This window comes from Yarrowia lipolytica, chromosome 1F, assembly GCF_001761485.1.
Source record: "Yarrowia lipolytica chromosome 1F, complete sequence".
NCBI lineage: Eukaryota > Fungi > Ascomycota > Dipodascomycetes > Dipodascales > Yarrowia > Yarrowia lipolytica.
The window spans coordinates 248795-272098 of NC_090775.1; the positions used below are offsets into that span (position 1 = coordinate 248795).

The window sequence follows — 23304 nt, forward strand, 5'->3', positions numbered from 1 at the left end:
GAGGAAAACCGAAGCGAGAGGTCCGATTTGGGTCTGATCTGACCTTGCTTTGAGGACAGACTTGTGGAATGTTGAGGAAACGGGCTGGTGATAAGATTGCTCCGTTTGTAAGTACAGTAATATTGGGAATTAGTTTAGTTGATACATGTACGAGTATTGTACCAGAACACCAAGTATTGTAGCACCTGGGTCAACATTTACTCAATGTAATAACAAAATTCCAAGTACAGTAAATTTATATTCCATCATAAATATCATTAAAAATTATATGCCATTTACAAGTGCTCGTACAAGTACTCATATTCCTTCGCTTCTCCTCCCTCTACTTGTGGTTGGCAAAACCATCAACCAGCTCGTAGACAGCCCAAGCTCCAGGGTCGGGAGGAAGCTCACCGTCCTTCTCCCCAACATAGACTGCTCGTCCAAGACGAGGCTTGATCTTCTTGGTGCCCTCGGCAGCCTGCTTGGCCTTGAGAGCGGCCTCCTTGATATCCTTGGTGGACACCAGAGACTGCACGTAGGGGATCAACACGTCCATGACAGTTCGGTCACCAGGTCGAGCAGGAGTGTGGTTCATGAGACTTTCCAGACCGGTGTTAGCAGCGTTGACGAGCTTATCAGTCACATTGACATCAGTCTTATGGGACAGAGGGTCCAGCAGAAGAGCGTTAAGGAAAGAGGCAAAAAAAATGCCGAAGATAGCTCCCAGGGTGCCTCCCATATCCTCCTCGGTGATGTGAACGACAGCCCGCACAATGGGGATGATCTCGAGAGCCTTTGGGTCGCTCTTGTTCTTGTTGAGGTACTCGAGAAGAGCTCGGCAGCCATGTTCAATGGTGTGTCCACAGTCTCCGTCTCCCATTTCGGTATCCCATGCAGTAAGCTGAGGCTCGGCCTTGATAATGTTCTGGGAGGCCTGAGTGAGAGCAGCAACCACGGTCTGTTCAGGAATGTCCAGTGTGGGAGCCTTAATGTTGGAGGTCTCGTCGTCGAAGATCTTGTCCTCGTTGATAAAGGGCTTGACCGAGGTAGGAGGGGCCACATTGACCCAGGCAGGGGCGTCGGACACAGCGTCCAGGTACTTGAGCACGTTCTTGCTGTGGGAGCCGTTAGACAGGTTCACCAGGGTGATAGAGAAGCCGGGAGCGTTGAGAGAGCTCATGAAGGTGCCGCACAGAACTCGCACAGACTTGATCTTGTGGGTCTTCTCGAGTTGCTCTCGGGCAAGCTGGACAGCAGCCCGCATCTCAATGGTGGAAATTCCACCGAGGTTGTTGGCCAGGAGAATGACCTCGTCGCCCTCCTTGAACTTTACGAAGGATCGCTCGGGGTCGTCCTGCGAAACTAGGTACTTGAGCAGAGTATCAACCATGGACTCAGGGGCAGGCACGGGGTTGATGGTCTTGACTCCGGGCTCATTGTGAATACCCAGGCCGAATTGACACTCGTTCTGGTCGAGCGAGACGTGGTTCTCAACGGATCGACCAGGAACGTGGCAGTAGTCCAGTCCAATTGAGGCGGTTGCGGTGTTCTCGGCCACCTCGGTTCCAATGGCCATGCATTCATCAAAGGACAGCTTGTCCCAGGCAGCTCCTCCGACAATCTTGTCCAGAAGCACAGTTCCAGCCAGTCCTCGTCGACCGACCAGACCACCGCTCTTTCGGTCGACAGCCACATCGTCGGCAGACTTAATGATGCCGACCTTGTGGCCCTGAGACTTGAGCTTCTCGGCCGCGAGACCAAAATGCAACATGTCGCCGGTGTAGTTGGTGACGACCAGAATATGACCCTTGTCGGAGGGCACGAGCTTGCAGCCGGCCTCGACCTGCTTGGCTGAAGGAGACGCGAAGACGGGGCCACAGATGGCACCGGTCAGCATGTTGTCTCCCACAAAGCCGGCGTGGGCAGGCTCGTGGCCAGAGCCTCCTCCAGAAAGAACTGCAACTCGGTCAGCGGAATGGGTTCCGTTGTAGAGCACCTTGAATCTGTGGGAGAGAATGGACGCTGATCGGGAAGCCTGAACTCCCTCGAGAGACTTGAGCACGAGCTCGTCAGTCTCGTTGAACAGATGTTTTGTGGACATAGTAGATGTGTAAGTGTGTAGAAGTGTCGTGTGGGCCAATTGTGGGGAAAGGAGCTTCTTATAGAAGCTGATCTGCCCCTCTTTCTGATCCACGTTGACCCCCACGCTGTTTTCAGCTTTGCAAAAGTTTGGGACCGCGGTACGTGGTGGCCTTGCCTCGAAATAATAGTCTTTGTCCGCACTAGTCAGGTCATCGGATTATGCAAGGCTGTGGAGCTTAATGCGGCGGCTTTCCCTTTTGGGATTCCGCTTCCCCAGATTGAAACGTACAGTATAGAGAAAAGTAGATGCCTTTTTAGAGCTCCTGGAGGTGTTATATATATATACCTTGGGGTGGCACCAAGGTCTCATCACACAACTACACACTCACACTCACCAGAACATCCGTTCTAACACACAAACACACCACACACACACACACACACACACTTGCACAAAATGGGATTCACTATTGTTGTTGGATGCGACGAGGCTGGCGTTGATTACAAGAACAGAATCAAGGCCGATCTCGAAAAGTCCCCTCGAGTCGACAAGGTCATTGACGTTGGTGTCAAGGCCTCGGAAGACAAGACCGCCTACCCCAACATTGCCATTGCTGCTGCTGAGAAGGTGGCCTCCGGCGAGGCCGACCGAGCCATTCTCATCTGTGGTACCGGTCTTGGTGTCGCCATCTCCGCCAACAAGGTGGCCGGTGTTCGAGCCGTGACTGCACATGACTCCTTCTCCGTCGAGCGATCCATTCTTTCCAACAACGCCCAGATTCTCTGCATGGGCCAGCGGGTGGTTGGAATCGAGCTTGCTCGACGTCTGGTGGCCGAGTGGCTCACCTACGAGTTTGACCAGACCTCTGCTTCTGCCGCTAAGGTTGCCGATATTGAGACCTACGAGAAGAAGCACATTGCTGCCTAAACGGACAAACATACGAAAACCTATATATTTAATGAAGCATGATAATTTGATATTTGGAGTAGCCATTGATGAAGTCTAGAGCTCAGACAGTCAAGTCGTATGAGTCCGAAGCAATACAGGAGATGTTTCAAAGTGCGTACACAGTTGTATGTACGAAATCTACCAACCAGTGAGATCAAATGTCTCAGGGATACATCCACAACGTAGTCTCGATGGTATAGCCCCATACTTTCCACTCCTTTCTTTTTCTCCGGACTTCTCTCTGCTTTTTCCTTTTGTGACTTGGCCAGCTCCATTCTCCTGTTCTCCACAGTTTACTACGCGTAAGGTTCGATTTAACGCATGGTGCATATGAACTCTATCGTATCTAAGTTTTTATTCCCCGCCTCATGGTGTCTTTGTCAACGGACACCCAAAGAAGCGAACCGTAACTCTAAGAGCTTATTTGTTCGTATGTCGGAAAAACATACGGCTATAACAATGCGGAGAGGTGGGGTACTAAATGAGCTGTCGTCATGCAAATTATGGAATGGGCGGTATCTAAAGACATGGAAATTAGATTCCAGCGCGCTCCGTGATGCTTTCGAGCAGTTCTAGTCCCACTTCTTCAGCCTTTAGTGTCTCAGAGATGGTACGACCCCGTCTCAGTTCCGGAACCTTCTTAATTTAGAAAAAGAGAGAGGAGACGAACAAGATGGAATCAAAAAGATTTCCCAATGGGGAAACTAATCTTCAGCGGGAAGCTGGAGAGACCACGTGCTGATCGACAGCTGTGTCGACAACAGGTTTGAGGTCATGTGACGTGTGACGACGATACTGTCTTTTTCTTACTAAAGATGCAGATCTCCTGGTGGCAAAGATTCATGTGCTCTGTAAGTGAAATTGGAAGCAAATCGATTATTCGGTATGAGCACGACTCTCAATAGAGAGATTCCGCTCACGAGTTGTACAACAGTAACAGAACACCGCAATTTGCTCCATAAATCTCCCCTAACGTAGCATGTGCTTTCAAAGTGCGCGGGCTGTACGGAACATCCCGATGTAACCTATGTTGGACAACAGTACAATCTCGGGTACGGGTCGGTAATATCCGGGGCTGAAATTTGTTCACCCGAGCGAGTTTCTAAGATGTACATACAGTAGATCCGAAACACATTTTCAAATATCGTGACCTCTAAAGCGGTGTGTGGTGCATAGAGACTTCCCGAAAGGGTCTTCCGCAAAAGTTTCTCGTCTCCGGACATGGTAAGGCAGTGACATGAAAAACAAAAATCTGGGGCAACGTGCACTCCCGGTGAATCAGATTTTTCATGTGTAAGAGACTCCCAGAAGCGTCCGAGACTGTCGGAGTGTTCCTGGCCCTCTGCCTGGTCGGGTTGCTTTTTCCTCCACCGTTGTGTAGGGCTTACTTGATGCAATTATCTGCACACTTGTCTTAGATGGTGTGAGGTGATTCGCGTTCAGAGGACTACAAGTAGTTGTATTAATCCTTTCCTGCTACAGAGTGCAATAAAGAGTAACTACAAGTAGATTTCAAGAAACGGTATTAATTCTCAGTGTAGCAAGTTGAGTCTTCAGCGTCTTTCAGGAAGCGGCGAGTTCGTGCAAATAGCGGTTGCAGTTCGAGGGACTTCGTTCCAAGTGCAAATTTCATCAATTCTGAAATGTGTAAGTCTCTTACATTGCTGTCCCGAGATTATTCTATTACTCGTACTCCTACATTGATTACTGGTGAAGTTCTACAAATACAACGTTCCTAGTGTTTTCGAATCATAATCATAATATTAAATGCAATAAGTTAACTGTCTCAGTAGACCGTGACTGTCATTTTGGCTGTTAGCTGTCAGTCGGGATGAGGAGCTTACCAGACGTGGTGGCCACCGCAGACAAGAATGTCAGAGCCGGTGGTGTAGGAGGAGGCGGAAGATGCAAGGTAGGCGCAGACTCCTCGAAGCTCGGAGACACCTCCAAGTCGGCCCATGGGGTTCTGGAAGGCCCACTGGTTACCAAGACCGGGCTCAGCGTCAAGACAGACGTCAGTCATAGCAGTCTGGATGTGACCGGGGGAGATGGAGTTGACTCGAATCTCAAACTGGCCGAGCTCAGCAGCCATGGACTTGACAAGATGAGCAGCAGCGGCCTTGGAGGCGTTGTAGGCGCACCAGGGCATGTCTCGGTTGACAATGGAGCCGGACATGGAGGCGGTGACAATGATAGAACCAGAAGTCTTGGTGGCAATCATCTGTCGAGAGGCGGCCTGGGCGGTGATAAAGACACCGGTGACGTTGACGTCCATGACCTTTCGGAACCAGTCAGCGGGGTACTCGTTGCAAGAGGCTCGAGGTCCAAGCACACCGGCGTTAGCGATGACAACGTCAATCTTGCCGTGGGTCTCGGCAATGTTCTGGAAGAGGGAGTTCATAGTCTCCTCGTCAGTGACGTCGGCTCGCTTGAAGACCAGAGAGGCGTTGCCGGGCATTCGCTTAACGTAGGACTGGCAAGCCAGGAACTCCTCAGAGGGAGTCTCGGGCATGTCAAGACAGTAGACAGTGGCACCGAGCTCGGCGAGGCAGACTGAGTACTCAAGACCAATACCGGAGTTTCCACCGGTGACAATGGCAACACCGTCGGGCAGAGAGAACTCCTTAAAGATCTCGGGCTTCACCTCGAACTCGGGGTTCTTCTGGGCCTCCAGAGCAGCATTGAGTCCAACGAGCTTCTTGGGGGCAGGAACTCGAGCCTGAGGGTAGAAGGTGTAGGGTGCCGAGATGGGCAGAGCAGAAGTAGCGGCTGAAGAAACCATTTGTGTATGTGTGTGTGTGTGTGTGTGTGTGTTTGTGTGTTTGGAAACTGTTGTCAGTATTTGATATCGAACTACAGAGCTTCCATGGCGTCCTTTTATATCGAAGAGACTCGACCTTGGAACTTCCTCTAGACTTTCCAGAGTACGGCTTCTCAATCGAGTTCCGGAGCTGTTTCTGCCCTAGGCCGGACACGAGGCCTACTCCAAGCCGCTTTGTCTGGGGTCGCGGAAGTCCTAATTAGGAAACGGAAGTAGTCTCCTATTAAGGTTTCCAAAAATCTGGGGTGCCTAAAAGTCTATTTTCTTAGTGGCACGATACCTGCTTTCTTTGTCCCACAAAAATTTAGACTTTCCAACCCCATCATGACCAGCCTTATTCCCCGGAATAACAGCCTGGGGGTGAAAAAAGCAAAAACGGACCGACAAACACAAACACAGAAGCATAATAAAATTACAGCCATCCTTTTTTTTTTTTTCGTTGGCGGCTGAACCATAGACGGACGGGTACGAGCCCCGTCTTGGGCGTAGCCGTTGGTGCAAGCGCGGAAATCTACTTGTAGAAGAGTCGCATATACATTCTTGTAGGAGGCTTTTGATGCCGTGCCAAACCGGCCTGGATATGTAGGTACAGTATCCGAGGGTGTGAGGGGAGGGGCAAACACCCAAGCTCGCTTAATTTTCAGTCTCTCTCATTCCAACTTCGATCTCTCTGTCAATTGCAGTCTCTCTCGATCTCCCCTACAGACCACACACTCCGATTAAGCATCTCCTGTGCATGTCTTGATGGGTTACATTATAGGCGCTAGCAAAGATGTCTGGCTGGAGAGAGGAAGAGAAAAAGGGTACAAGTAGCTACACAAAGAGACTGTTGTGTTGAGATGGCTCTAGTTTCAGAATATCCCTGATCTGGGGGCTATGTTACAAGTGCACCATGCATAATACTTGCCATGTCTCATGTTGATGCTACAGTGGCAGCTCTTGGAGAGTGAAGATGTTTGCTTGCTCGTGATACGGAAGTCATCTCTCTACACTACGTTGCTCTGCTCTTCATCCTTCGATTCCGTTCCTCGATTCTTTGCTCTCTTCTTTTTGTGAGCTAAGCTACATGGCTGTTGACCACTTACTCCTTTTGCCGCTACTCTTTTTGTAGCATCGTGGCAATGTCGATCCGTCACAGGAAGAAGAGGACACGCATAAATTCTACCACGTGACGCTTCGGCCGAGAGATTCACGTGACAGAGCTCCGAGAAAGTCCCTCGTCCCGCTTACTGCACTTCCGCACTTCTGGAATCTTCCACAGCCCGGAACGCCAGCCGTCAAGAGGGGAGACACTTGAAAGAGCGTGCAGATGATGAGGGGACACTCATCGCCCCACAAACGAAACCTAGAGTGTGCCGTTGAGACGCATCAGCGATGGTGCGGTGAGTTGGGGTCAGAGAGATGTGGGTGAAGATGTTGGAGGTTTGAAAGGTGCGATTTGGGGTCTTTTTTTTTCGTACAAGTACTTTGGGGCAGAAAGGTGTGATGTTGATATGGTGTACAGTATGTATGGTTATGGCCTCCAAGTACAGATGAAGAGGCTGTATCACTCTACAATCTCTGTAAACCACCCTTGAAAAAAACAAAGAATACTTTGACTGGTACTTGTACAAGACAGCGGGAGCTCAAAGTGGAAGCCGGGAACAAAAATAGAGACTTTTAGTTATACAAGTAGTGGAGTTATGGTCTGTTATGCGCACTAAGTGAAGATGCGATAGGGCTCGTTCGGAAGGAAGTGTGAAGAGGGTCTTTTTTTACTAGTACAAGTAGTTGATATTGTGGCTTCTGGTAACAGATTTTCAACTTATTCATCCGAGGTTTTGCTGCTTCAAGTATTTTATTACATTTATGCTCATTTTATAAAATAATTCTACTTAATTCCACCATAATTCCATACACGCAATAGTCACTAGAATGAAACACATAGAACGCATCGCAGAGACATGTATTAGACAGGCCAGGTTAGATACACCCTGGCTAACTAGGAGAATATTGCACCATCTCCTCAAGCGCCTCCAGCTCACCGTATACAACTATTCATCTCACCCGACTAACCTCCCTTTGCTTATTCACCGATCACCAAACTCCATCTGAGACGGTTAAAAAAGCAAGCAGGTCTTGGTCATAAACGATTCAGACATATTTTAGTGCCAACTTATATAAATGTCACGCTGTGCGGTATTTGTTGTGTCGTATTCAAAGTCCTGATCTTCACCTTTGGAAGTGCCTCCGCCTGCATATACATCGTCATGGCCTGATCTTGGAAGCTCTAGCGTTAGTTACCTCTCACAGGTCTGAATAGTTCGTGTTGTCTCAGAATAATGACACTTAGTAAAACAGGTGATGTAAGACAATCAAAGAATCCACCAAATGCCCAAGTCAACGATTGGATCATGGGGTGATTGAAGACCGGTACACTATCCGAGACTTCTGGTAGTTGCCATGAGAACTTGAAGAGCCCATCAGACGAGACATTGCGTAATCAGTAATAGTGACTTGGTGGGGTAATGTGATGTAACAACGGGTTACCAACTGCGTTTTCAGAAAATGTACTGGCACCACCTGACCACAAGTCTTCGTACAGCTCTGCCGCCTTCAACATGCCTTGATAGTTACAGGTTCTAATAGTACGGTATTGTTCCTAACAAGTAGCAAAACTATCGTAACTTGTTGTAATACTTGCAATAACAGTGCAGTAGTACACGTTGGTGCCATACCTCCTCCACATTCCCAACATTTGTAACCCTTCTCGCCCCAGAGGTCTCATCTTCAAGTCAGTCCGCATACAATGGACTCCAGGTACTTCAGTACACACGCGACTCCTCTGCTCAGACATTCTAGGGTCGATAATATAACTACAATATGAGTAAAGAGAGTCGTTCCCTAGCTGAGATGGGTTGGATCTGTAGCCACGGGGTATATATGGCCGTAAATAGTCCAATTGGCTAATAATAAGACCTATAGAACTGAGTCAGTGTTTTTCATATCTATGGCTGAAGTAGAATAGGTACTTGAACTACTTGTACCGCAGGGAAAGTTGTACGAAGAGTCCTACCGCAGAACTAGACTTGACATTAGTTTGTCCTTACTGTATCATTAATCATACAAGACAATTGCTATAGGGCCTACTACAAGTACAGTGGATATTGGACCGATACTTGTACTCGTACTGTACTTACTCGTACCCTCATCTCATTCGCCTTGAAAAGTGTACTATCGAGGCGGTAACCTGACAACAATGAGGCCCGGCACAAGCAACTACAGTATTCGTAAAAGTACACACATTTGAATCCGCATAATCGCGGGGTAGGAACTATTATTTGACTTGACACTTGATCGCGTGACTACACTAGTTAGTGTACGAATACTTGGCACTCATGTACTAGTACCCGTACTTGGATACCCAAAATCCACTGACTAAGCAGAAAACGAAGTCCGTCTCCATGCAGGGAAGTTGCAGCTGGCGCGTTTAATGTCCATGTCAATCTGGCCCTGCCGTGGGGGTTTCGCTTCTCGTAGGATAGACTTGGTCCGAGTCATGTATTATCTGGACGTTGGACAATGGAGGTTTAGCCGTAACGTTTTGATGCGCGCGCTCAAGCGCCGTGGAATATGACGTGGTTCCGTGGAAAGTGGATGAGAGATTAGACGATGATAGGAGCAAGGGCTGAAAAAGCCACTCGAAAGACCCGAAACAACTGTGTGAGAGGGGCGAGGGGTGTGTGATCACGTGACTTTGTGTCTATAGCACGATATCAACGTTCAACAGAAACCCGAGACCCACGGAAAGCCCTCGGTTCTACTGTAGGTTTGGGCTCGTTGTTGGTACAGAACGAGTACAGAGTCGCATCCGGTTTAGATCAGTTGCGTGAAACATCTGAGGCGGTTGCTGTGAATGTCGAGGAGCGAGCCTGACGGGTCATGTTTTTCTTGTTTTTCTTATTCATTCTAGTACCGTATTGAAAATACAACGAAATCTGGCTGTTTCCGTACCAGCACATCTATATTAGAGCGTATCGTACTTTTGGTGCAACGTCTATGCCTTCACTCTAAATTCCACGGAGAGGCGTGGCATTTTTTTTTAATTTTTTAATTAGGCTAAAAAGCCGAGGTGGATAGACGGATCAAGAGTGAACAGCAAGTGTGCTAAGAACGAGGAACAGCGGCTAGAGGGTGGAAAAGAATAATGCCGTGGCCGTGCAACCTCAATACTCGTTCCTGTTGACGGACTCATGCTACCATGACACAACCACGTCCGGTACTGTACTTGTACGAGTGCCGGATCGTGCTGCTTGCGTCGACGCACATAATCAGGTCAAGAAAGAGACAGTCTCGCATAAAGAATCAACGCATAGAGAGTCACCGCAGAGTCAAAGAGGGTCGTAGAAAAGAAATATTCAGCAGAAGTTGTGTGCTGAGACAACTCTATCTGTGTCATTCCCGCCGCCTCACAAGACCAGTGGAGCTGCCACTTGTAGTACAGGCCTTGTTTGCAGTAGGGCCCTTGTCCTCTCCATCTGTCCCTGTAGACAATTTCCTCATTAGACTACAAGTGCATGCATATCTGTCGGTGTGACTGAAGTTAGATCTTCTTTTGGGTGATAGTATTTATGTTTGGAGGGGGTGAAAAAAAAGACGATCAAATATATAAAGAAGGGCGGGGGCTCTTTCACAAATCTACACACTCTCAACAAACAACCTCAAACATGCCAATCGACGTGCAAAACACCCTGGAACAGCTCGAGCTGTCGGAGAAAATCGCACTCACCGCTGGAGTCGACATCTGGCATACCGTCCCTATCGAACGGCTTGGCGTACCTTCTGCCCGAACCTCTGATGGCCCCAATGGAATCAGAGGTACCCAGTTCTTCAACTCCGAGCCCGCAGCCTGTCTTCCGGCCTCCCTAGGCCTCGGTGCTACGTGGGATCAGGATCTCTTGTACCAGGTAGGAGAGCTGCTGGCCGAGGAGTCGCGTGCCAAAAGCGCCCATGTCGTGCTTGCGCCCACAATTAACATCCAGCGGTCCCCTCTAGGAGGTCGCTCCTTCGAGTCTTTCTCTGAAGATCCGCTTTTGTCTGGAAAGCTGGCTACTCAGTACGTCAAGGGTCTACAGGACAACAAGGTGGCAGCTTGTATTAAGCACTTTGTGACCAACGACCAGGAGAATGGCCGCATGGGATCCAACTCAGTCGTAACAGATCGAGCTTTGCGAGAAATCTATCTCAAGCCCTTTGAGATCGCAGTCAGAGAAGCCAACCCTAAGGCCTTCATGACCGCCTACAACAAGCTCAATGGCACCCATGTTAGCGAGCACGACATCTTGGGCAGTGTGCTGCGAGGCGAGTGGAAATGGCGAGGGTTGGTGATGAGTGACTGGTTCGGCACTTACTCCACCAGTGACGCTGTTAATGCCGGTCTGGACCTTGAGATGCCAGGTCCTCCTCGATGGAGAGGCGAGCAGCTCACCCATGCTGTTCTCAGCAACAAGGTGACCACTGAGACGCTTGATGAGCGGGTCACAAATGTTCTTGAGCTCGTGAAGTACGCCCAAGAGTCTGGAATCCCGTTCAATGGTCCCGAATCCACCAACAACACGCCTAAGACTCGGGCTCTGCTACGGAAGCTGGTGGCAGACTCCACTGTCCTGCTCAAAAACGATGCAAACATCTTGCCTCTCGACAAGACCAAGAAAGTGGCCGTGATTGGCCCCAACGCAAAGGCCACTGCTTTCTGTGGAGGTGGTTCAGCCTCTCTCAGACCCTACTATACTGTTTCTCCGTTTGAGGGAATCACTTCCAAGACTGGCAGCGAACCTGATTACGCCGTAGGAGCCTACGCTCATAAGGAGCTGCCTGACTTCGCATCATACTTGAAGTCAGAGTCTGGAGACGAGGGAATTTGGGACGTTCGATTCTACAACGACAAGAGGGGTGCTCAGGATCGAAAGTGCTTTGACCAATTGACTATCGAGCAGACCAAACTGTTTCTGTTCGATTACAGTCACAAGGATATCCCCAAGAACAAGATCTTTTATGTGGACGCCACTGCCACCCTCAAGGTTCCTAAGGACGGAGTGTACGACTTTGGAATGACCCTTCTGGGTACTGCCAAGTTCTTTGTCGATGACAAGTGCGTGCTGGACTGCACTAAGGACCAGGAGAACGGCAATTCGTTTTTCGGCGAAGGCACTAAGGAGAAGATTGGGTCTATTGAGCTCAAGGCCAACAAGGACTATGCCATTCGCCTCGAGTTTGGATCCGAGGCCACTTCCCCTCGAGAGCGAGGAGGACTTGTTTCCAACGGTGGAGGCGCTGTTCAGGCCGGCATGGCTCGACAGGCTGCCGCCGAAGATACGATCGCCGAGGCTGTCGAGCTGGCCAAACGTTCCGAACAGGTAATTCTCTTTTCGGGACTCAACATGGCGTGGGAGTCTGAGGGATTCGACCGACCGAACTTGTCGCTTCCTCCTCACAATGATGCACTCATCGAGGCCGTGCTCGACGCGAATCCCAATACCGTTATTGTCATTCAGAGTGGAGCTCCAGTGGAGATGCCCTGGGCATCCACGGCCAAGACCATCGTGCATGCCACCTTTGGAGGCAACGAGACTGGAAACGGTATTGCCGATGTGCTATTTGGCGACGTGAACCCTAGCGCTAAGCTGCCCATCACCTACCCTCTCAAGGTTCAACATACTCCCTCTTACTACAACTTCGGCCATCCTAAACGAACTTTGTATGGAGAAGATGTGTTTGTGGGCTACCGACACTACGAGAAGGTTGATCGAGAAGTGTTGTTTCCCTTTGGCCATGGTCTTTCATACACTTCATTTGAGCTGTCTAACCTGAGTGTTTCCAAGAAGGATGATACTGTCACTGTAACTGTGAACGTCAAGAACACCGGATCCAAAACGGGAGCTGAAATCGTCCAGGTTTACGTTTCTCAAGAGAAACCATCCATCGTGCGGCCTGTAAAGGAGCTCCGGGGCTTCTCCAAGGTCGAGCTTGATGCTGGCAAGTCCGATACCGTCACTGTGGAACTGGATGTCGATCAGGCCACCTCATTCTGGAACGAGTATATCAGCAAGTGGACCAGTGAAGCTGACAAGTACCATATTCATGTCGGTACCAGCAGTGCAGGTAAGCATCTTGAGGGTGAGTTTGAAGTCAAGAAGACTAAGAATTGGTTAGGTCTTTAGTCTCATTATGTAACGTCATATATAATTATTTATGCTCGATGCTAATCGATACCTACAGCCCTTGAGGTGGAGTACCAATACTATACAAAAAGAGCACATAAATGCACAAATGTAGTACTCTCATAATGGAGTTTGATCCAGAATAATCAACACCTTCTGGGCAGCCCTTGGTGGTGTCCTGGATCATGTTAACTTTGGTCTAGGTAGACTGAGAACCAGTCCATACAAAGGTCATACTACTCCGTTTGTTTGGGTATCAACACAGACTCTTCTCCCTACTAGCCTTCTTCCTCCGTATCACAGAGATTATTTGGTCGTTTTATGGAGTCAACTGTTGGTAGTTGAGTCTTAGAACACACAAGACGGTTCCATTATATACTGCAGCGTGTTGTGTATTAGCGCTCTGCAAAGTGCACTTGTATAGCGACAGTACAAATATTGCAGTATACAGTAGAAGGAACTGTTTGTACTGTACATACGTACTACACATCTCTGTCTGAACTCTTCAAGGTCATAATCATCACGAATCTTTAAATGTTATTACAAAGGTTAGAAGGGATCAAGCAAGTCCTTGACAAGCCTTCACCCCAGACTTCAACGAAGGTGGACACCGCCTGCAGTATATATACGCGTGCTAGCTGTAGACACGGCTATTACTTTAATGACTGTTGAACTTACCAGACAGGAAGCTCTTGAGATGGCCCACGGGCTGCCAGTCCCCTCCGTCGGACCATTCAAACACGCCCTCGGTCAGCGAAGAAGTGAGAGTGAATCGAGCCTCCACACCGGTAGCGGCAGGATGCACCAATCCATCGGTCTTGAACTGACACAGCAGCCGCTGCTCAGCATCCTTTCGGATGATGAAGGGCTGGGTGTCGCCCAGACGCCAGGTGATTCGTCGACGTTCAGGAGAGAATGAGCCGACGGGCTTGCTTTGGGCTCCCAAAGTGTTGGCTCCGTCCACAGAGACGGAAAAGACACCTCCCGTAAGAGTGGCTGCCTCTCCAGGGAAGCTGGGGGACAGCTTGATGGAGAGCATGAGTCTGGCCTGGGTGGGCTCAAATCGCCAGATGGGAGTGATCACCACAGGGAGAGACTGCGCAGCAGCGTCGGGGGTCAGTGAGTACTTGAAGCCCAGAGACGTTCGGCCCTTAATGGCATGGGCATTCACGTTGTACAAGGAGTTCTCGGAAGGAGAAGAAGGAGGGTTGATAACGGCAGAAGGGTTCGCTCCAAACTTGGCGAAGGGAGAGGGATCCAGAAGTCGCACCTGCAGATAGTCGGTGGTATGGGCGGACGAGGGAGGAACGTAGGCAATGGCAACCTCTCCGTTGACAGACACGTCGGAATGCGTCTCGGTGATGTTGGCATTGATCTGCTCCACGATACTTGCTCGCAGAGGGTAGGTCTCCAGGGCCTCAGAGATGAGCAGCTCAGGATGCTTGATCACGTTAGGAGTGGACTGCAGCGATCGAATCGAGCCAGCGTCGCCGCCGGTGCTGTCGGGACCCAGGGGCTGCTGCTGCTGTTGAGCAAAGGGAGCATTAGGGGGAGGCATAGAGCCGTAGCCAGCGGGGCTTTGCAGACCACTGGACTGGTGGGACAGGGGAGCAGGAGACTGGCCAATGGGTGAGTGGAAGTCTTCAGAGTTGCCAGTGAAAGTAGACCCGAGAGCTCCTCCAGCAAGACCGCCGGCAAGAGCTCCGCCAGCAAGAGCTCCGCCGTGGTGACCTCCGTGACCATTACCATTGAGGTTGTTGGTGTCAATGGGAGGCAGACCGGGAGCCTGGGACTCAATGTCGGCAGGCTGGACGTCAGTGAATAACTTGGACTGAATGTCTCGACGTCCTCGGCCGCTTCGCGAGGTGTTTCGCAAAGTGGAGGCCACCGAATTGAGCGCCTCGTTGGCGTCGCCCTCCTCGGCAATCACGTCCTGGCGAATATCCACCTTGGGGGGTCCATGGGGATCAGGGTCAGACAGTCGCCGAGAAGGAGGAGGAAGAGGTTTATCAGCGTTGTCAAAAGGAGCTTCCTGGCCGGGTTGCAGAAAAGGCTGCTGCGATTGCTGCTGACTCTGGAACTGTTGCTGAGGAGTATGGAACTGCTGTTGGGGCGAGTACTGCTGGGTCTGCTGAGGCGACTGGAACTGGCCTTGCTGGGGAGACTGGGTGTGGGAGAAGGGTGACGAGCCAGGAGACACGGGAGGGCTGTTCTGCTGGACCTGGGTGGTTTGGAAGGGGCTGCCATTATGAGTCTGACCCTGAAACTGGCCCTGTCCTTGGAACTGACTCTGTCCCTGTTGACCTTGGAATTGGCCGCCCTGCATATTCTGCTGATTCTGCTGGCCCTGACCCTGGAACTGAGGGGGGCCCTGCTGGCCGCCCGCTGCAGGAAACTGCAACTGAGAAGACAGGGCAGAAGTATCAAGCTGAGCGTTCTGGGTTCGCATGTCGGGCGATCGAGAGGCCGGGGGGAGAGGAGGCTGCTGCTTGTTCGTTCGCTCAGCCTGCTCACGTGCCCGCTCGGCTCGTCGCTCGGCCGCCTCCCGCTCCTCTTCCCGATCCTCCTGGATCTGGCGCTCAATGGCCTTTTGTTCCTCGATCTCGGCAAGTCGACGAGCCTCTCGGTCGGCCTCGCGGGCTCGCTGGCTCTGGCCAGGCTGGTCCCGGATGGTTCCCAGCGTGGAAACGTGTTTCTTGTCATCCTTCTTCTTTCTGCCAAAGATGGATCCGACCTTGGACCGCAGCTTGTCTCCTCGCTTTTGGGGAGTGGTGGGCACGTCGTGGGTGGAGTTTCGTGCAGAGTTGGTCGAGTAGATGGACTCCGAGTCCCGGGTCGAGTTGCGTCGGAATGCGTTCCGCGGGTTGGTGGTGGAGGTGGTGGAGGGGGCGTAGTTGGCTGATCGGGTGTCAGCAGCGCCCCCGTAGGTGGATTGACGGTTGTTGGCAGCAGAACTAGCTCCAAAGCCAGCAGCAGCTCCGGCAGTTCCAGCTCCGACGGAGGCGTTGGTTCCGGCATTTCCTCCAGTAGGACCTCTCTTAAGAGCCTCGGAGACAAAGACGTTGATGTCATCTTCAGGCTCAAGGGAGAGCACGTCATTCAAAAGCCGTTCGGCCACAGGAGTGAACTGCTGCGACTTGTCGGTGGACAGAGTCAGGTACTGGGTGAGGGCGTCCTTGACGAACACCACTCGGCCGGTATCGGCGCTCTCAAACTGCTTGAACACGTAGGGAGCCTGTTTCTGCCACTCGGACTGCGACCGAGACACTTCATTGAGACCGTGGCTCAGCACCTTGACATCGGCCCAGTTGCCCTGCTGCGAGGTGGGGAAGTTTTTGAGCGGCTTCTCAACCTCGGACTTGACCCGTCGAACATAGGTCTCAGCAGCTCCAATGGTCTCGTTGATGTCTCTGACGGCAATCTTTCGCCACAGGCCGTCGAGCGAGTTGACTGCGGAATTCACACCGACGTCTCCATCGTCGAGAGCGCCGATTTTGGCCGCATGGCGCTGCGCCACTCGCTGAAGGTCCTCGATGTAACGCTTTTCAATGTTGGTTCGGTCGTGGACAAAGGACGCCAGATCGCTGAGGGTGGACTCACCTTCGGTGATTCGCGACTGCAGCAGCTGCACGGCCTGGTCCGGACTGCTCTGGTCGAGCACGGTGGAGTATCGCGACATGGCTGGACAGGTGGGTGTTGGTGATGATGTATGAGGGAGAGAGTTTGGAGTTTCCACCGCCTACAGCTAATTAGTGCGGTATATTAGCATGCGGGAATAATGTGGGGTTCATGGGAATGGTTGTGGCGAGTAAATAGTGACAAGTGGTTTGTAACGACTCCCAGAATATAAATACTTCTGCTTTCCCTGCTAATTGATATACTTGGTGCCACAATTGTACCCCTTTTCACCCTCCTATTAGCTATCTCCGATGGCCTCTGGTTACACTTTTTTCCACATATATTACACCACCATGCGTAAGGTTGCGGTGCCGAGGACCACGTTTGACGGGTCTCTACAAGCACAAGTGCACTCATATCAAGTGCAAGTACAAGTAAGAGACAATGGGCGGACACCAACTGCGACATCTCACGTGCCCTCCTTGTAAGGCGCACTTTTCTAATTGATGGCATTCAACCGTGGTACAGACGATATAGCTCCATGGACCTTTTCCTCTTTTCCAAGTCCCAACGGATAAAGACATGAGTCTGAGCCTGAAGTATAATGCCTGAAGAGTGAAGCCAGCTACAAGTATAAGTACTCAATAAAGGGTGCTATCAGACTCAGAGTTGCCTCGATCAGCCTGCCCGGTTGTTTCTTTGACATCTACGACCTTGTCCAAACGCTCGCCCGCCTCGGCCCTTCCTTCAACCCCCCACGCACTGTACACACCGTTGGCATATCTAGCGTATACAGTGTGCAGTGCAGGATACAATCTAATATGTATGCAGAATGGCGCAGAGTGGGAACATCAAAACACGAGGAGGGAGGTGCTCCCAGAGAGTAAATGCTACGATTACCTGGTGGTTGAGGTTGCTCCACCCGCTAGGACTGCCCTGACAAGCTAGATCCACACTCAATCCCCCTGCCCCCACTCCATGGATTGCTCAAACTAACATCTAAACTTTGCTCTTTATTATCATGTCGTATTTTGCGACCAAACTGGCCATACCCATGAAGCATACACAACATGACCAAAGACCATGTCACTATTGTACAGCTACTACGAGGTACATGTCTGACATATGGCTACTTGTAGTTATCATATCATATCTGACTGTTCAATTACATTACCCAAATAGACTAGCATCTCACCATCCACACTAGTAGCAGATCTTAAATCAGACCACCAAAGTCACGGTAACCATTAATGTGAGTGCTGCGATTATGTACGTATATCTGAACATGTCTACAGCACTGTGTACAACTGCACATTATGTACAGCCCCTTTCAGACGTTCCTACATCCCGCACCCATGACACTCAATGTCGATGATCATTAAATATGCAATAAATATATTCCCAATATCCTTCAATCCCTCATCTATCATACATACCCTTTCAATCACAACTCCATCCGCCAGTTATCTTCATCTGGAGAAATATGGCACATATCGTCATCTGAGTTGCCCGGAGGAGGCCCAAAATCGCCCTCGTAAACTACAGCGCCAGCCTTGCGATGGTGCTCGACCCACGCAGCCTCACTGGTGGCAAGAATGTCGTCGGCTGTGGGACGGCCTCGAGGATCAGGAGTCAGCATCCAAGACACCAATGAATCCAGAATACCGAGATCCTGGGTGAGGAACAAAGGAGCCCAGTCGGGGGCCGCAGAGCTTCGCCTAATCACTGGGGGATGCATGTTTGTCGAGCTGGAAGTGTTGCCCGTGCTGGCTCCACCGTTTCCAGCAGTGCCAGACCTGGAAGAACCGGTGCTTACACCGCTAGAAGAGGTGGTGTTAGCCGTGGTGCAGCTTCGGAGAGAAGACGAGTGGATACCGTGGTGGTCAAACGGAGGCATGCACGATGGACTCAGCACTCCCCCATCCTCCTCGTACGACTTGCTCCCGCACTCAATCGCGTCTCGTTCTTGGCCCTGGGAAGAAGTAGGCTCTCCAAACTGATGATCAAATCCAGCCAGGTCGCCAGAAGAGAGCCGACCAGCATCGGTCAAGTCGCCAGACCGTAGCTTCTGCCAGTGGATGCCGTTATCGGGCAAAACCACGTTGGCAGCAATCTCCAGAATAATCAGACCAAACGAAAAGATATCCGCAGGCTTGTCGTACTCCTGTCGACTCAGCACCTCGGGAGCGATGTACTCCCGGTCTCCCTCCCGCTCGATTCCCCGAGCTGCTGGCCATGTTGTTGCCATTCCAAAATCGCCAATCTTGAGAGTGCCCTCAAAAGTGATGAACACGTTGGCTGGCTTGATGTCCAGATGCATAAAGCCCTCGTTGTGGATGTACCGGATACCGAGGGCAAGTTCCACGAGAATCTTCCACACTCGCCAGTCGTCCAGACGCGCGATTCGGCCGTTTTCAGCCAGAAAAACATCCAGACTGCCGTTTTCGCAGTACTCAGTCATGATGAACAGGAATCCATGGTACTCCCACGAGTCGACAAGCTGGACAATGAAATCGCGCCCGTCTTCGTCACGTTTCGACTCGGTCAGCTTACGAAGAACTTCGACCTCCTCCATTCGTCGAGCACGAGCCTTGGGGCCGGCAAAGGGGTACTTCATCTTCTTCACAGCGTAACGGTTGGGCGGCGTGAGGATGACCGAGGAACCCGCAGGCATCTTAACGCGCTCGGTGACCGTGTAAACGGATGAAAACTCGCCAGATCCAATCAGAGAGACGCTGTCAAACTTTTGACTAAGCCACGACTCGCCAGCAATCATGTTCTCAGCAGATTGGTCCTGGGAAGACCGTTTGGCCGGTGTCCGGGGATCTGCAAAGGTAGGATCACTGGAGAAGTTGGGCGAGTTAAAGGGATTGTCTCCATTTCCAAGAGGGGTCTCTGGTTCCATGATGGACGAGGCCTGACGAGTGATAGTCCCAGGGGTAATGGTGATCTGCGACCCATCTGACCGCTGGTGACTTGCCTTGGCCAGAGAAGACAAGGATGTCAAAGAACCAATGTAAGACGCTCGTCTGTAGGGTCCCAGATTCGTGCTGCTGTTATTGCTGCTGCTGCCGTTGCTGTCATCATGGTTGTTAGTAGTGAGAGTTCGCTGGACGGATGGAAACGACTCACTCTCCTCCAGGGGCTTCGTAGGCGTGGAGGGAACGTCGTCCATGAACGAGGAGACTGCCGAACGCAGGTCGAATGCAAAGCGTGATGCTGAATCACGCAGCCCGCTTGGAGGGCCTGAGGGGATATTCTGGTGGCCGGTGGTGTTGATTGTGAGGGGCACTCTGTGAGCTCTACCGGAGGACGCAGACCTGTGACTGCTTCCGAGCATGCTGACACCCTCGTGGGAGACACTGCTGGTGAAGGGCCGGGGTGTGTTTCCGTCTCCTCTGAGTCCGTGCACGTCCTGCAAGCTCGAACTGCCGCTGGGTTTCTTGCAGGGCGTATCTGGAGGCACGAGAGAGTGGCCAGAAGATGAGTTGGGCAGGTTGCGCGTTCGTTTCGAAAGCAAGCCCGTGCTCATGAACGCAGTCTGCAGCGGTTTGACGAACCGGAACGAGTCTGGAGTGCCGTACTCCTTGTGTTCCACGTCAGCTATCTTTGTTTTGACGAGAGGATGCAAATGGGGTTGAGGATGATGAGGGTGCGGGTGCGAGTGGTGGGGGTGATGCGTTGGTGTTGGTGGCGATGATTCGACCGACGACGACATGAGATGGATCGTGGGCGGGTTATCTGACAATCGTCGTTCTCCTCCTCCTCCAGGAGGCACATTCTCTTGCTGGATGGCGGCCTTTTTGAATGGAGGCGCCTTGACCGGCGAATTGGGGTCAGAATCATGGAGTATCATCGAGTGGCGCGGTCGGTGGCTCCTGCTGGGGCTGCTGTCCATGTTGATATCTTCGAGCGACAGGTTGGACGCCTCTTCGAGGTTGTAGAGGCCCTTGGAGCGTCTTAGGGGCTGCATGGTTGACGAGTACACCGTGGGGGGCTCCGAGGCGCGCTGCTTGCTGGGACTGGGGCACGGCGAGAGGTCTGGCGGTAGGTCGTCGAGATTTGCCACCGTGTTGTTGCGGTGGATGGAGAGGTTGATAAGGGCGTCTGACGCTGAGTCGTCAAGCGACAGCGACGGTGACAGCTGTGGCGTGTTGGGCTTACTCTTTTTGAGCTTCACCTTGGACAGCGACGGTATGGAGGAGCGTGCCACCGAGTCGGGGCGGTGTTTGCGCCGGCGAGGCGACGGGGAGGCCGAGGGGGTGGCCGAGCTCATGTACATGTGAGTATGGGTATGTCGTGTTGACGCGTCGATCACGGTGTGAGTGTTGTAGTTTGGCGGTAGTTGTAATTCCGGTCAGGTTGTGTCGTCTGTTTCTTGTCGTGTCGTCTGTCTCGTCCTTGTGTATCGCGTCTGGTGGCGTTTTTCCCCCAAAAAAAATTAGTTGATGCGATTGTGGGTGAGGAATGTAGAAAAAGGAGCGTGTGCAAAGAAATGCAAAACTTTTCTGGAGGTCCAGTCGTGTCACAAACGCAGACCTGTTGCTCGGTCGGTCCTGCTGCTTTGCGTGTGACGTGTCGTGTGGGTGGCGCGAACGGTAGGTGAGCACTTGGGGGGTGCCTCTGGGGTTTGGAGACGCGAACAATGGTGGTGTTGGGTTGGGGGAGATTGGGACGGGTCTGTCTCCAGAGATGATGTGCGGAGCGGTGCGTCACTCCCAAAGTCTATGCATGGCCCAGGGTAGCGGTCTGATGGGGGCAAACAAACAGGCGCATGCGTCCATCACCCTCAGAGCGCGAAACCTAGAAGCCTATCCGAGCGAGCACACACACACACATCAAAACAGAAGGTGTGGGGGCTCGTCGGTTCTGAAGATGGGTGTAAGACAGTGAAGCCGGACGGACAGCCCAGAAGCAACCCGGAGGTGAATATTATGGGAGATAATTATGGTTCCATTCTGGCGGGCTTGTTTCTGCCCGGGCCACCATTGCCCAGTGCACGGTGGTAAACGCGTGTAGAGTTGGGAGAGTTCCGTAGGTACAGTAAGTTGAGGAAGAGGTGAATCTGTGAACGGGTCCAAGTGGAAGGAAGAACCGCACTTGTAGAGACATCGACGGAATGAAGGAAAAAGAAAGAGGAATTTACTCGTCAGATGTTCTCCCTACGGCTCGTTCTCCACCGTCAACACATGTCAAACTCGTCCTATTTGTACCGCCAATTTCATCGCTGTATTTGAACACTGGCCTTATTATTACGTATTGTCATTCAGGGGTCTTGGCACCCATTGTACTTTTTTCAATCAGACGCGTTCCAAAACTGCGCTATGAGTACAATACGATACAATAGTATGCATCAAGATACGAATCGTAGACGCAAAAATTATCAGTACGATCCTTGTATGTACTTGTGTCAGCTTCTAATCAAAATACGTCTCGTAATAAACACGTGTCGTACGTGGTACCGGCAGCCCAGCAACAAGGATGGACTTGATATGGTCAATCTTGCATGTTTCACCATCGCTTGTTTCAGGTGTAACACTCCAAACAGTACCCAAACATGACGACGATCATCGTACATACATCGTATGTATGGCGAGCGGGCAGGTGTGTGAATGGGTTGTGCCCATATAAGAGCATATCTGACGAGTGACATCTATCCGACGATTTAGAAACACACAGAAAGTCACCCGACAGGTCTATATAACCAGTTCGAGACCACACTTGTATCAGTTTATCACATTCCAAGCCAACCATGTGACTACAGTATTTCCAACCCGTCTCACACAGCCCCTCTTGTATGAACCGAAATACAATAGATACCAGCCGTACTTGCCGGACTTGTATGGGTCGGGTAACGTAATTTCCCGTACAGTTCGGGTTTACCAGACCCCCCTGACTCGCTTCTGTTATCATATGAAGTGCTCACTATCTAAGACACGAGAGCGGATATCTGCCCGTGAACCCTCTTGTCCCACTGCGTGAAAGAAAGACGGAAACGTGTCCCCACAGAAATACGAAAGAGCGAGTCAGGGAGCAATCGATGCACTGATGTTGTTGCGCGTGGCATGCGATACGAGCAAGGGCGCGCCTATGGCATCTACCTGTACAGTATGTACTGGCATTATATCGTGCAATTCATACCAGTCTTATACAACGACTTGGGATAATAATAGCGCCAGAAATACCACTAAACATATTACTAACATGGCCCCAATTTCGACGCTAACCAAAAGCAGATGATTGTCGATGATGATGCCATTGCTTGACTGACAGAGATGAGATGAGACACACTGAGGCAGTAAGTGCCACAACCACGTATGGACATTTCAGTCACGTGACAGGCCGGCAGAGGAAAGATGCTATCTGGCAGTTTGTGCGGCCACCACCTTCACATCTCGGCTCCACCATAGGCTATGATAATGATATATACTACTCCCATAGAATACGAGTACCAGTAATTTACTGTAGCTACCGGTACTGTACGGAACTTATACGATACACCCCGGTGCTCTTATGAGTAGGGTGGAGACTGGCACTCGTACCGATACAGATATCGTCCTCGTACATACCGTACGATAGATACGCAAGACGCTGGATTCGTTCGGCGTGTTCGGCGCACAGTCGCGCATACGTACTAAAAATATTAAACAGTT

The 23304-nt window shown here is 51.1% G+C and overlaps 7 protein-coding genes across 7 annotated transcripts; 1 reads left to right on the forward strand and 6 right to left on the reverse strand.

Moving 5' to 3' along the window:
• Positions 1-322: 322 nt before the first annotated feature.
• On the reverse strand, positions 323-2083 carry YALI1_F02508g (uncharacterized protein; the record flags this gene model as incomplete). Its single annotated transcript, XM_504868.3, has 1 exon — positions 323-2083. The coding sequence occupies one exon, from the start codon at positions 2081-2083 to the stop codon at positions 323-325; it is 1761 nt and encodes a 586-aa protein (XP_504868.3).
• A 372-nt stretch (positions 2084-2455) lies between these two features.
• On the reverse strand, positions 2456-3058 carry YALI1_F02518g (uncharacterized protein; the record flags this gene model as incomplete). The annotated part of the gene is made up of 1 exon (XM_068283218.1): positions 2456-3058. The coding sequence occupies one exon, from the start codon at positions 3056-3058 to the stop codon at positions 2456-2458; it is 603 nt and encodes a 200-aa protein (XP_068139319.1).
• Positions 3059-4853: 1795 nt separating this feature from the next.
• YALI1_F02545g (uncharacterized protein) lies at positions 4854-5795 on the reverse strand (the record flags this gene model as incomplete). The annotated part of the gene is made up of 1 exon (XM_504870.1): positions 4854-5795. One exon carries the CDS (start codon positions 5793-5795, stop codon positions 4854-4856), a length of 942 nt encoding a protein of 313 aa, XP_504870.1.
• Positions 5796-10444: 4649 nt separating this feature from the next.
• On the forward strand, positions 10445-13033 carry YALI1_F02592g (uncharacterized protein; the record flags this gene model as incomplete). The annotated part of the gene is made up of 1 exon (XM_504871.3): positions 10445-13033. The coding sequence occupies one exon, from the start codon at positions 10445-10447 to the stop codon at positions 13031-13033; it is 2589 nt and encodes an 862-aa protein (XP_504871.3).
• Positions 13034-13691: 658 nt separating this feature from the next.
• On the reverse strand, positions 13692-16712 carry YALI1_F02655g (uncharacterized protein; the record flags this gene model as incomplete). The annotated part of the gene is made up of 1 exon (XM_504872.3): positions 13692-16712. One exon carries the CDS (start codon positions 16710-16712, stop codon positions 13692-13694), a length of 3021 nt encoding a protein of 1006 aa, XP_504872.1.
• Positions 16713-18095: 1383 nt separating this feature from the next.
• On the reverse strand, positions 18096-20933 carry YALI1_F02697g (uncharacterized protein; the record flags this gene model as incomplete). The annotated part of the gene is made up of 1 exon (XM_504873.3): positions 18096-20933. The coding sequence occupies one exon, from the start codon at positions 20931-20933 to the stop codon at positions 18096-18098; it is 2838 nt and encodes a 945-aa protein (XP_504873.3).
• A 32-nt stretch (positions 20934-20965) lies between these two features.
• Positions 20966-21435, reverse strand: YALI1_F02701g (uncharacterized protein; the record flags this gene model as incomplete). The annotated part of the gene is made up of 2 exons (XM_068283219.1): positions 20966-21366; positions 21420-21435. The coding sequence occupies 2 exons, from the start codon at positions 21433-21435 to the stop codon at positions 20966-20968; spliced, it is 417 nt and encodes a 138-aa protein (XP_068139320.1).
• Between the last annotated feature and the right edge of the window lie 1869 nt (positions 21436-23304).